Below are 14,753 nucleotides of genomic sequence, written 5' to 3' on the forward strand. Positions count from 1 at the left end.
AACACTCATATTCTCGAAGAAAAAAAAACAACTCACAATTATTTTCCTCACACTTTTTATTCTAACCATTTTAGGGTCAGCACCACCATCACTATGCATTCCCAACCTGCCACTCTCTCCACCACCACCAACACCAATACACTATGAACCTTCTCCACCATACTATGAACCTTCACCACCACCATACTATGAACCTTCACCACCACCATCACCATATTATGAACCTTCTCCATCAGTACTACCACCACCACCATACTATGAACCCTTACTTAGGGACGAAGCCCGGTGCAAGATTATGTGGACACCCCACCCCGTCCACCCCACCCCCAACCCTCCAAAAAAAATATGCAATTTTCTTTATTATTTTTGTCAGAAGTTCTAAATAATAAAAATCAACAAAATTATGTATTTATTTCAATTCACATGCGTTGACTACTAATAATTGAATATGGACTGACGAAGTTAACTACTTAAACACTTTAGCCATTAATTGATACTACTATGTCTATATATATCTACATAATCTAGTTCACAAATCTACAACAATTCAATAAATTGTTAACTTCCTATAATGCTATAAGTCTATATAACCCTACTATTATGTAGGATAAAACTATAAAGTTTAACATTGAAAGTAAAAAAAAATTATTTTGTTTAAGTGAAAATTTTATTGATAATGATAACGAGTTTTACAAATAATTAAGACAAGCGTGCAACAAGCTGCACCGCAAGTCCTTTATGATTTTTATTTTATTTTTTTTGTTGAGGTCTGACGCTTGTTTAAGAATTGAAAGTGAAAGAAATGAAGGAGAGCATACGAGTTTGTTATGGGTGATTAAAATTATACAAACTAACCGGTTGGGCTTAGGGCATTTGGCTATTTATTTTAGTCTCATCAACTTATCAAATATTTAAAGACACATTTGTCCATTTTTGAACTCCAAATAAATGATAAATGATAATTTTGTTGTTATATATATATTTTTAAAATTCTATAAATGAAAAATTTTAAAGGGATGGAAGTTTGCTTTGTTAGATATTTTGTTAATATTAAGATATTATGTAAGGGTAGTTAGGTCTTTGCAAATGTATGTGGTATATAAAACATGTAATAGTAGAGTTTTCATAATATTGAATATAATAGTTAACATGGTATCAAAGCGTATGTCTCGGTCCTGGTAGTTACGAAATTGAATTGGGTTTCCGGCTGTGATAGCCACTGCAGCCGGGTTATAGAAGGTAATGACATGGTAGTAGGTAGTTAGGTCTTTGCAAGTGTATGTGGTATATAAAGCATGTAATAGTTAGGGTTTTCATAATATTGAATACAATAGTTAACATTTTTATAGTTTGAAGATTTTTCTAAACAATTAGTTATGTGGTACCTACTATTATGTAGATAAAACTATAAAGTTTAATATTGAAAGTAAAAAAAAATTACCTTGGTTTTGTTTTTTTTAAGTGGAAATTTTATTGATGATGATACGAGTTTTACAAATAATTAGGACAAGTGTGCAACAAGCTTCACCGCAAGTCTTTTCTGAATTTGTTTTTTTTGTTGTTGAGGTCTGACGTTTGTTTAAGAATTGAGAGTGAAAGAAAGGACGGAGAGCATACGAGTTTGTTATGGGTGATTAGAATTATACAAATTGACCGGTTGGGCTTTGGGTCTTCGGCTATTTGTTTTAGTTTCATCAACCCATCAAATATTTAAAGACACATTTGTCCCTCTTTAATGGTTTTGAACTTAAAATAAATGATAAATGATAATTTTGTTGATAATATATATATATTTATAATATTCTTATTATCGTTGTGAAAATTTTAGAGGTGAGGTAGTGGAAGTTTGCTAAAAAAAATTGGGGGTGCGAGTTTTTATAGTTTGAAGATTTTTATAGTTTGAAGATTTTTCTTTCTAAATTAAAAGTTATGTGGTAGTAGAGCTTTTTAATCTCAAAAATGTGCGACCGGGTTACACTAAAAAATTCTGTTTTGTAACTTGTGAACGTGTTATGGACTAAAATATAAGACCTTTTATGCGTTCATATCAAAATTTCCCCTTATGCCAATACGTAAGTTCCTTCAGCAAATTGATCATTATTGTACTACATTGTAATCACCTGTTCTGCTTAATCAACAATCACCTGTTCTGCTTAATCAACAGGATCCAGGATGGTGTTCAAGTTAACATGCCAGTACCCCAGTTCGAAACACTTGCGGAAAAACAAAAATACTGGAATTGGAAAAACATTTTTAACGAAATATATAGAAAGAATCTTGTCCTGATTGAAAAAGGCGCGAAGGCATCTACAATTTTGTTTGGTAACACAAGCAGGAGGCAGTGCCCTCTTTATGACATTAGTATCCAACAGATCAACAGTTACAGTAAACAGGAGAACATCATCGTCCAATCTATTTGCAGTGGTCAGCGAGAATCGAACTGCTGAGAAAATGTGGGGAAAGAAAATTTTGAAGTGAGAACCTTCTCTTCCTTTACTCAAGGTTAGAGAGAGAAGAAAACTCATTTTGTACAGGATAACCATGGGTAACGAATAACATCAACCCTTGGGAATATCACACTTCTTCAGAGATGTACAAAAGATGCAGAGATACAATTTTACAGTAGTTGACAGACTGACCCTTTCTTGCTCCAGCGGCTACATCTTTCAGCATCAGAGAGCTCCCCAAACTCAAGTAACCAACCAATATCTTTCCCAACCTTTCACTTTCCTGCTACATTTTCAACAACTATATGTTCTACAGCCTTGTCAGTGTCATCACGTTCTACGGTTGTCATGTCTTCAACTGCAGTAGGTTTAGAACTTGAGTCCTCGTCACCTGGTTTTGATGGGTCAGAGACTGAGCTCTCATTGGGAGATTTTGGTGATCCTCCAGCATCAGGATCACCACTATCTACTACCGCACCAGCAGATACTGACGGTTTAGATGAATCAGCAACTGAACTATCAATCACATTCTCAGAATCCAAGGCTAACTCACCATTTGGTAGAGCTGGAGGTTGTTCTGCATCGGATGGATCACTCAAATCTGACGTTTCTCTCCATTGAACCCATTCTGGCGGTTTGTCTCCTTCAACAGGAGACGACGGTCTTGTGTCTTTATCAAGATCTTCAGGCACGCCATTTTCAGGACCTAAAATTCCAGGATCATTGGTTTTTGGGCTTGAGTCAGGTTCTGGTGAAGACGTTGCCGTATCATCTAGATCATCATCTTCACCAAGAACAACCTCATCATCACTGCTAGAGCTAACGATACCTGTTTCCTCAGCATCTGGTGATGGTGAGGGGGGTGAGCCACTTGAATGCTTTTCTTCGTCAAAAGCGAACCAATTGGAGTTCGTAAAAAGAGAACCACTGAAAGGCCAAATACTGCAGAATTAGATAAAGCAAATTGCACCAGGTGTGGTATGCTTTCCATGCAAAAACAGAAATAAATCTTATGCAGAATAATAAGACCACTGACCAAGAGAGTATAGGGACATCCTAAGCAAGCTGTCAAACTGATCAAATGATTCTAACGATCAGACAACCTCATTTTTCAAATGTTAAATACAGTAACTAGGAGAACCGAAAATTATCATTCTATACCAGGAGTTACATTTTTTATTTTTTTTCTCATATGAATATTAGAATGGCCAGGACCATCTGATCAGGCTTATATTATAGGGGAGGAGAAACTCCAGGCTTGAGTCATGAATGAATGACTCTTAACATCAATGTTAGCCACAGGAAAGACACTGCCTTCTTGTTGTATCTTGATGAAAAGATCTGTTGTTACAACTCAAACACCCAAGAGCAGGGGCAAAAAATAAAAATGAATGAATGAATGAATTAATTAATAAGTGGCGATCAAAATGCCCTACAACCTGTCCTGCTCATCTCCCAAACGGAGGGAAGATATGACAACTTCTGCAGATTCATCGTCGAAGTACACATCCTGCATAAAAAAATCCTCTATAAGAAAACACTTATCCAATGCGTCACAGAGACACAAGAAAACAATTTTCTTTATTCTAGGAAATTTTATGATTTCCCAGGACTGATATGATCAGAATAATACTATCATACAATACACGAATTACTATCTGCTGACATTAACAGAGTAGCATATTAAGTCAGCATAGGGAAATGAATAGCTACGCAACATCCTCAACTTCAACTCTCTGATGAAAAGGTAAGATAACTAACATTTTGCATGGGCAAAACCCTCGACAAAACAAATTTATCTTCACAATCATATCAGTCCTTGACTCATCTACACATGTGAGCGAATTGGCGCCATAAGTTTACAGAATATACTAACCCTTATATACAGCTCAAGTTGACACAAATAATCTACTCCAGAGCTACTCTTTACGTTAAATCCAGATTTTAAGTTTTTACGGCTAATTTGGAGTTAAATGTTCAGTATCCCTTATATGACCCACTTATAGGGGACAGCTTTCCTGTTTTTCCTAGTTCAAGAATTTATCTTTTCTATTCATGAAATTGAGTAACCATTAATGTATGTATGTATATGTGTGTGTAAGGTTAACAACGCACTAGATCACACAAATTCGTGTGCCCAACGCGGGTGGATAAGATATCCCCACCATGAAGATCATCACCACCAATAATCAGCTCGTTCGGGTATTTCTAACTTTATCCAAAGAAGGTAGCAAAGCTGAATATTCTGGACTGCTAGTCGTCAGCTAAATGATAAATCCAAAAGCTAAAAACAACTTTTGACAAGGTTAGAAACTCCAGTAAGAGCGCTGATATGTTATGAAGATGCTCTTAATGGTGGGAAGAGTCCCACACCTCTTCTTCATTTATGACCGTGTAATAATAACCATACCCTACACACATACACACAGAGATGCAACAAAACTAATTGCCATAGCTTGTGAAATCACTTTTTCATGGTGCCCGCAACAGAAACACATAAAAGACAACTTGCTCTTGAAAATACCTCGTCATCCCGTTCAAGTGAACCATGGCCCTGAAAGCATCAACAGTATATAAAAAATATGTTAAACTAACATCAATATGAGGATTGAGAAACAAAATTACGGTTATGATGGTTGGTATATCCCTCAACAATTTGAGTCTGAAGAATCCTGAAATTTTATATTGATTTTCATGTGGTAACTATTTCTATATAAGAAGCAACAGGTTCAATCTCCTTGACAAAAGCATACCTCTTCGGCGTCGTCGTTATTGTAAATCCCATATCGAAAGGCTTGGCTCAAATTATTTGCTAGGGCTGCTACATCATAATCTCTATCTCGAAAATCATCATCGTCGCTATCCCTATTTCGATCCTGTAATGCGGTTGGCCTCCTGTAAAAATAGACAATGATGCACAATTAGTTGTACAGGAGCAATTGATTGAGTTCTTTTGATCTAGTATGTCCGATATTTGTATTTTTGGGGAAAACGCATTAAGGTAAAGCAACCCTAAAAATCTGAAATAGAGAGGAAGAAAATGTGAAATGGAAAATAAAAATGCATATTATGTACTGAGTATTACTCAGGCATATGCACGTGATGCTTGTATTGAAGAAATATACAAAGATGTTTAAATGTTTCCTGAATCTAAAAGGTTTGTGAATTATGAACTTGAGTGTTACCGAGCACATCTTTGCTATTACTAGATATGCCAGGGAATAAAAGTTCAAAGTAATGGGAAAATAATAATAATAAATAAATGGCATCAATATAGTTCCTCCTGGAGTAAAATATGTTCCTAAGATCAAATGTTTGTTTGCGGGGTTTTACCCCCATTAACGGTTCTTTTGTTTTAGATACCACATATATAATGACTTAATTGTCTCAAAGCACCAAGAAGACTTCTAGAAATGCAACATTGACACATGCCATCATGCAATAGAAGTGCAACATTGGTACATGCCATCGTGCAATTCTAAAACAGTTGAGAACCCACATACCCACAGGCCCACTGATAAACATTCTCCAGAGAGTTGCGTTTAAGTAGGACATCTGTATGCCAATCTGCCCATTCAGTATTTTCCTGTGAAAAAGAAAAACGAAGCGGTTCTACTCTCACTAAAAGAAATCAATTTATGAAACTTAAGAAATTTGAAAATAATTAATAAAGAAGCGAAAAGTAATTGGTAATTATTAATTAACAATGCTTCCACTTACAAAATAATATTTTTATATGTCTCACAAAACAAACAACGATATAAATAAACAGAAAGGAAAAAAAAATTATAGAAGCTGTACGTTTCAACTTTACTTTCTTTCGTATATGGAACCAACTACTCTTGCAAATGGATATCATAAATCATGTATAAAGAAAAACATTTCTATATACTTGCCAGTTGGGAGACCATAGCAATCAAAGGCATAACAAAAGAAATGCATGCCCCATGTGGAGTATTAGATAAATTATGTAGATAACTGCTAACATTTCATCCCTATGTTTACAATAAAGGTTCATGAAGCAATCACGGTATTGAACATAGCAGAATCTGGCCTCATCAAAGCAAGGCCTGCCCACTAAAATTACGTTACTCTACAAAGCACTTCATTTTAGATAATTTGCTATCCAGGATCTATGCACATATGAACCGACAAATGATGCACAATCTGATGAAAAGAAACCTGTAGATAAGCCTGAACTTCGGTGTTGTTATTTCCCAAATTGAGTAGCTTGTTGGATATCCGTGTTATGTGCCCAATATTTCCTATCCTGGGTGGTGACCTTCCCTCGGTGGGAATTGTTGGCTGCAAAATAAAAGATCGAATAAGCTTACTCATTCACCTCAGCTCAATAATCTGCAACTGCGAGTAATCACATAAAACACGCACAGACAAAGACCAAGATATAGAAACCATGCAGTGAAAACGAAAAATGATAACAATTGCAATGTCCGCAAAACTGGATGCAGAAATGGCTACCTTGCCCGAGTCAGTTGCTAATAAGAATTGGCTTTCTGCTGCCATTATTTTATCAACAAGATTACATTCATAGAGAACATGTTCAACAAGTACAGTCTTCTTGCTCTCCAAACACAATACTACAATATTCTCAACATGGTGGTGTAGAAAGTTATTGAACGGGTACCTAAAGTCATAATGACAAGAAGAGAGTTAGTTTCCTAGAAACCAGTCATTTCATGAACAAAATTTCTAGGTTGTGAAACTTACTCAAAGAACAAATCTAGAATACGTTGGATTGCTCCGAGTCGAATCAGCTCCTTCTCAGCCGCTTCGCTACCGATTGAAAGTAAGATGGAGATGAATTCCACTATCTGAAAGTTTTTGTTTAAATTAGCACCAGCTATATTGGTAGCACAAAATCCCTCAATACGTACTTAATCATAAGAAAAAATAAACAATGTATCCTTCATTATTTCACATACAGGAGGACGGACTAAGTCAGCCAGCAGTTCACCCTAATTATCTACTTCTCAAGTCATTCAACTGAAAGATTTGAACTAGGTGTGATAAAAATACTGCAATGAATGCTCCAAAAAATAGGGTGAAATATTAAAATAAATCCATTTTTGTAGAACATTTGATCAAGTCAGACTGGCTTAAATTATCTCATTCTCAAGAGAAATAAAGTTAAGTCCCCCCTCCCCTGCATCCGCCATCCCATCATATTATCAAGAGAGGGTATTTGAATCTGAGTTTTAGGGGGTAGTACAACCATTAATTGAACCATTTACTTGACAAGTACCATAACTTTCTTCAATCGCCATTTATCACCACTTTAAGCACTCTAAATGTCACCCAAATATAGGATTAATACAATTGAAGAATACCTTCAGACGATGCTTTCCAAGAGGTGGGTGCAACTTCCCATATGTGGTTTCCAAAATATTCACAGCAGATGATATATCCAACAGCTTGAGCAAGTCACCTGCAACAGAACAAATGGTACCAATTATATAAGAGATTTTTATGAAGGAATTATCATCCTAGAATCGCCCTTATCGTCAGTATAATCAAGGGTGGTGTCATATTCTCAAGGTTCTAGCTCACTGGATCAGAATAATATAGGCAAACCTTGCAAAGCTCTAACCACACTTGATCTAATATATGCAGGACAAGACTGTTGCTCAAATTCCGAATTATCTTTAGCAACTTGACAACTAATAAATTAAACAGATTGCAGTTGATACACACATGCAAGGCCCAGACCTTCAACCATACCAGAAACTAGTGATATAGGCATCAACTCTCTCAACTTAATTAAAAACTTCTGCAGTCATCTCTTCATCTTGAGTTTTTTCTTCTTACCCGACTTATTTCCATGCTCCAACAATAATTTGTACAGGCTTGTCTATCAAGTTTATCAACATTACTAGCAATTTATTGGAGCTCAAATATAGGATTTGACTGTTGAGGCAACATCACCACGCAGACAAGGAAGTAAAACTATGTAGTCAACACGACCACGATTTTCCCTTGATCCATGTAATTCATTTTTAGGTACGAGTTTAGTTTCCTTGTTAGACTTGGATTCTTGGTTCCCAAGGAAACTGTAGTTATAAAAGAGCAATTTTGGCATCATTGTAACTTAATAGTAACATATGACTTTTGGTTTTATCATTATGTGTGTGTTTCTCTTTGTGATAAAATCATGATTTAATTATGTTCAATTAAGGTTAATACTTGACACTTGAACCTCTAACATCAAGCTCCATTGGTGTTTAATCTTGTTTTGCTTCGGTGCAAGATTGACATCAATGGTACTTGGGAAGTTCATAAGAATATGAGCAAGGGAGCTTCATGTAACTATAAACAGATAAGAAGACCATACCAAGGCTCTCCAACATGCCCTCCACCATTTCCGGATTTGCAGTAATTGTTGGTCCTTGAGTTAGCTGGCCTCTATACATATGATACGGACTTGATGATGACCTCTTAGGGTCTAACAAAGATATGCATACAGACAATGAATGAACTAAAACAGAAGTGGGCCTTGAATCTTCCAGCGCATGACGAAATAATCTTCCAATAAAGCTGCAAGACAAAAGTAGGTTTAATCAGACATGGATACAACATAGTTTAACAAAAGAGACATGAAACCAAGTAATGAGAAGAAAACATAATAGTACCTTGGACTGGAAATTTTGGCAGAAATTCCTGGAGGAGCATATCTAGTAATAGCACAAAGTGTTTCTGCTGCATTTGCATGCACTTCAGGACAATCCTGTTTTGCACCAATATTTAATTATAGAGTTCAAAGTAGAACCATGATAGTGATTAAATGGAGAAGAATTAAAGTCACACTGTGCTTATACATGAATGCATCTATATCACACTCAAATAGGCTGTCCAAAATGTCACACAATATTGTAACACTGTTTGATACATCGTTATCTGTGGAATCACGGTAGCAGATATCACTGTTCGCTCTATCCTAATGACTAAATGACCATGTGATTAAACAGAGAAGTATTAAAGTCACACTGTGCTTATACATGAATCACATCTATATCACCGTTAGCTTTATCCTAATGACTAAATGACCATGTTCGTAAAATTTCGTAAAATTCCGAACCCTAAAGGTCTAAAAATGTAGAGGCAATTTTGCAAAGATGCATCTCTTCTTTCAATCCCTAAATATACTGCAACCAAAACTATAAAGTTGGATAAATCCAGAAACAATATTTCGATAAGAGTACCCAACTACGCACTGAAGTACCGGATCAAGATAAATATCAATAAAACCAAAGAACATTGTTTGATGCTTACCGATGAGCTGAATTTATCTACAATCATCTCAAGCACATCTGTATCTTCTAGCCACTGCATAGCGTCCATGTAGTTGGTGTATATATGTTCATCGGCACCGATTAGGCGTATTAAAACCTATTTTAACAGGGAGGAGGACATTAATCACTCCAAATTGTAGAATCTAACTACTAGATTGCAAAATCTACAGAATAAATACAGCAAACAATATGAAATAGAAGAGAGACGGAAGGGAGACGAGCTAGACGATCGCAGGATCTGCGCTCTGCGCAAATTTCTACATTCATTTTTTTTATGCGTCAAGCTAGATGATCAACTCAATATGCAAATTAACATCTAATAATTGTGTTGAAATATTGATTTGCACAACCTTTAACTTTTCATTCTTTTCGAGAAGAACAACCAAAAAATTCAAAAGGATGTGATTATCTTTTTTACATACCAATAAGTTGCAAAAAAAGATGAAGGATACATGGATGGATAGGAGCAGATATAACATGAAGCAGGAACAGTACCACAGCATTTTAAGATATTTTCAGATTAAAAAAGAAATAAGTATGCATAGCTCTAATTTTGAAATAGTGAAATAGCACAAATAAGCAATACGCTTAAAAGGGGTCAATTACCAACCTCCATGATGGATGTAATTCCAATAAGATCAACCATCTGACGAAAAAATTCCTGATGTGCCTATATAAGAGAAAAAATGAAAATGAAGATTAACTATTGTAAACAAAAGTTTTACAACTATGGAAGAGAATTATCCATTTCATATAATGGAAGAAAAACTTACTACAATCGCAATTGAATCAATCAAACTTTTGATCACTACAGTTAAATCGGTGATTAGTCCCTGAGTACTACCAGCTCGCAACCCATTAAGTTGCCTAGCCAATTAGTCGCCCCAAAATATCGGACCCACAAATCAGCGAGTAACCGGAACCATAAAAAAGCAAGTAATCAGCTAAGTTGGTGATTCGAGTCCACACTGACTCGACCATTTAACACATTTAATTAAACATTTTTTTTCGGACAAGGCGATTAAGAACCCCAAGCCGCACAACCTAAGATTTTTCTTCGAGACTGTCTTTCAAAGAAGAGGAAGACACATACATAAGATAATTATGTCGTCAGTAGCTCGATTTATCTAACTCTCAGCTAATCACCTTCTCCCATGACGGGTATTTGGATTAGAAAACACGTTTTAAGCTGTTCGCTAACTATGAAGGATGTCATCATCACAATCAAAGTATTGGTTTTCCTTTGGTCAAAAATCTGGGAGGAGTGGAATCCCATTGGGAATTTTGTGTTGAGATGGGAGTCTTTATTGGGCGGTGGCAGTGAAAGCGATTGAGGTGTTTATCTCTGCAGTTTTATTGTATTCCTTCTCATTATTTTCATGTTCTCTTGTAATTCATCCTACAACCCCCATTTGATTTTATGCAATATGTCATTAACTATACAGGTAAATGAAAAAAGACAGATAAACAGCTTCTCCCAGAATATCTATATATGCTCATGAAATTTCTTGGAGGTTAACAGTTTCATCAAGTTATCGAGAATTCGAGACATAAAGGCATCCTTATGACTTCTTTTTCCTATTTATCTTTAATATCATTCTTTCTAAGTAAATACTACAGAAGATCACAATGAACACAGCTTCCAATTCAATAAACCACAATCCACATCTAAGAGCCATTTCCATGCTACTCATGGTTGAAAAAATGAAACAGAACTGTCATCAATAAGTACACCGGGCAACTCAACTTACTTGAACAAAATTCATAAAAGGAACAGTTTTCCGCAACATCAGGGATATGACAACCTACCAAAACCAAAAAATACATGTACCATCAGTATCTCCCATTTCCATATGAAATCACAAACTTATGTAAACCTAAACTCTTCCATCATTTTCATAAAGACAGGTGATCATAATACAAAAATTTCCCAATGCAAAGAAAAGAATACATACCTTGCTGAAGTATCCCGCCAATAAGGTGCTATGTGAACGGTTAGGCTCTAAGAATGAGAACAACAAATGCATCAACTGCAAATTCAACAAAAAACACAGATTAATCATCAAAGCTTCGATAGTCAAAGACATACACAAATAAAACTAAATAAAGAGAATATAGAATCTAACCTCCTCATCCTCTACCAGTGTTTTCAGTATAATATCAACCTCACAAGTAAATATCTCGCAAGCAATAAATGGGAACCTACATAGAAATACTCTGACATATGTTAGTTCTTGAAGATTAAAATAATAGAGAATAAAGAAATGGGAGTGTGAGTGTGAGGTGGGGAAACCATACTTGAAAGTACGATTCTTTTCAGCATCCTCGGGAGCTTCTTCAACGATATATCGAAGGAGTTGCTCTACCTGTGCCCTTTCTCGCAGACTGTTAAAGAGAGGGTGGAGGCACATTAACAGAGGCATACGAGAACAAACATTTCTTTATCAATAAAATAAATCATTGTATCCAAGAGAGGAGGTTCACAGGAATTTAAATAGGAAACTAAGTCATTTTTATTTTTAGTACTTATTAGTAAATTGCCACTTATTCTGACTTGAGAGTAATGGACCACTTTTTTAGGTGTTTGATCAGCTATAAGTGGCAGACCCATTATTTTCCTTTTTCGGCTACCCATAAGTACCAAAAGTCTAAGCTGGATAACCTGACTTACACACACTTATAAGTAGCAAGCACTTATAACTAGTTACCACTTATAAGTAGTACAAAACAACAAGCAAGAAGAGAAGACGTCCCAACAAGGTTGGCACCACTTATGTACTCATCCTTAGGCATCCCACCTCTTGCGAGGGAGGAACCATAACAAACATTAGAAAGTACAAATAGTCTAGAAACACGTAATATATTGTAAACGTAACATAACCCAATAAACCATGACAATTCTTCATAAATATGAATGTACTTGAAATTTCGAATCTATTCCATCTACATGATTCAAAATTTTAAAAATAGGAACTGCACAAGATATATGTACACAAGATTCATGAATCAATTCTATTTAACCAAATATTCACAGTGATCACACTAGATCAGTGAAACAAATAATTGCAAGCAACACTGTAATCGAGAGGACCAGGAAAAACTAACAGTAAGAGAGTAGGAACAGACACACAAAAAAGTATAACTATTGTTTAAATTAAGCTCAACTTGGCCGAAGTGAACTTTAAATCATCTTATACACTTGCTGTGAAAGAGTTTATTCTTGTAATTATACTATACATAAACGGATCCAAATATCGATACTGAATGCAAAACCAATATGAGCTTATCATCCCAACTCCAAAGAAACACTATAAATGATGTAAACATCAAACGAGATACGCAAAAAAAAAAGGCATGTAAATATTACAAATTGATTAGACGACCGTTGAGAGCTTTGCATTCCTGTATTATTTCATCCTCATCGAGAAGTTCCTCCAGTGTGTAGTTTTCCTTATCCAGAATCGTCTCGACCTGAATGGAAAGACAGACATTAGAAAAATGGTGGTGGGGGGAATCTCCTTCACCAATCCCAAGCATTTCAAATAAGATGCTACTGTTTGTGTTCCATTACACACTTTTCTTTAGTTGAAACAATATCTAAGTGCAAGTAATTATAATCTAAGTACCTAAAGCGGGTTAGGATTTCTATAGTACGACCATTGCACCTACTTTCCTTCTACATATTTCACCGTCTCCGATTACCAAAAACCACCAATCGAGTTCCACATTAAATCATTGATACGAACACTACCACCAATAAAGGATTTGCTTACTATGTTTCTTGCACCTCATTGGACATCATTATATATATATATAACCACAACATTTTCTTTCTCATTTCATTATAATTCAATCCCCAAATCAAATTATGCACTCTTCCTCACACACCAATATTTACAATTCCATTCAAATTAGCAAACTCAGCTCAATTCCTCAATTCCAATCACAATATAATAAGCAATATCAATCAAATCAAGACAAGTCCACATATTACAATGAATTGAACAAGAAAATTGAAATTCAAACTTACAGGAGAAGCAGTAGACAAACCAGCCATACGCCAAAACATCTTGTCAGATCTAATTAAAGGAAACCAATTCAATAATTGATTGTAAAGATTGGTTCTTTAAGGGTTTTGAGGATTGAATTAAAGATTAAAAGATTGAAAGGAAAGTTTTTTTGAGATTTGAGGATTGGGAAAAAGCAACGACCAATCTCCAGCAGTTGCGGGAGAGAGAGGAGAGAGAAAATGAAAATGAAAATGAAAAAAAATTAAAAAATAGAAACTTTTTTTATCAAAACTATTTATACTAATGGTAATTTTTAATTTATATATATTTTAAAGTTATAGAAATAAATAAATAATAATAAATAGAAAATTATGTTTCACTAGATTTGTGAATTTAGTTAGTGATTAAAAATGATGGGGCAAAAACTTCCAAACTTTTGGTGCATTTATGTGTTGCTACTTGCTTATGCATACTAGCCTCTTTGTACGTGTTTCCGCCACGTTAACAATCTCCGATTTTATTTTATTTTTCATTAATTTATGGATCAATGAAGCTTTTCGTTTTTTATAGGAGTTAGATAAAAGGCAAAATAAAAAAAAAATAAAACAAAAATGGCATGAGTTATAATATTAAAATTTGGCAAGGGGTAAAATCGGAAAAAAAATTAATGGCGTGATGAATTTACTATTGAAGCCCTCGTTTTCTTTATAGGAGTTAGATAATATAGTAACTTTTTTAAAAATAAATGGAGGAAAAATTGAAATTTAGTGAAAATGACAGTTGCATATGAAGAGTGATAGAGAAAATAGAAAGGTGTTGTTTGTGATTAAGTATGGTATGGTAAAAATGTAAACGAAGATATATATATTTGAGTGGTCACATTTTAGCTAGTTCAATGAACCCGTGGTGGCTCTAACAAGTCCATACTCAAGTTTACCCGATTGGGCGATGTGAAGCTGAGGTTAATTGATTGGTAACGTTAAAAAATA

The 14,753-nt window shown here is 35.1% G+C and overlaps 1 protein-coding gene across 1 annotated transcript; it reads right to left on the reverse strand.

Moving 5' to 3' along the window:
• Positions 1–2,239: 2,239 nt before the first annotated feature.
• Positions 2,240–14,057, reverse strand: LOC147478740 (SIT4 phosphatase-associated family protein). Its single transcript, XM_086581918.1, has 19 exons — positions 13,785–14,057; positions 13,122–13,225; positions 12,053–12,139; positions 11,881–11,956; positions 11,710–11,784; positions 11,506–11,559; positions 10,365–10,424; positions 9,735–9,851; positions 9,095–9,189; positions 8,797–8,999; positions 7,796–7,893; positions 7,176–7,279; positions 6,927–7,092; positions 6,630–6,752; positions 5,951–6,033; positions 5,201–5,342; positions 4,972–5,001; positions 3,887–3,957; positions 2,240–3,374 (listed from the first exon to the last, which is right to left on the reverse strand). Exons 1-19 carry the CDS (start codon positions 13,821–13,823, stop codon positions 2,723–2,725), a joined length of 2,379 nt encoding a protein of 792 aa, XP_086438044.1. The 5' UTR covers positions 13,824–14,057; the 3' UTR covers positions 2,240–2,722.
• Between the last annotated feature and the right edge of the window lie 696 nt (positions 14,058–14,753).

This window comes from Coptis chinensis, chromosome 9 (assembly GCF_015680905.1).
Source record: "Coptis chinensis isolate HL-2020 chromosome 9, ASM1568090v1, whole genome shotgun sequence".
Taxonomy (NCBI): domain Eukaryota; kingdom Viridiplantae; phylum Streptophyta; class Magnoliopsida; order Ranunculales; family Ranunculaceae; genus Coptis; species Coptis chinensis.

Excerpts from the sequence above, each read along its gene's own strand:
- LOC147478740 (XM_086581918.1), bottom strand. The coding sequence starts at position 13,823 with ATGTTTTGGCGTATGGCTGGTTTGTCTACTGCTTCTCCT. Across the intron at positions 9,190-9,734 it reads TAGATAAATTCAGCTCATCG|GATTGTCCTGAAGTGCATGC; the intron begins GTAAGCATCAAA and ends GGTGCAAAACAG. Across the intron at positions 5,002-5,200 it reads ATAACGACGACGCCGAAGAG|GGCCATGGTTCACTTGAACG; the intron begins GTATGCTTTTGT and ends TGATGCTTTCAG.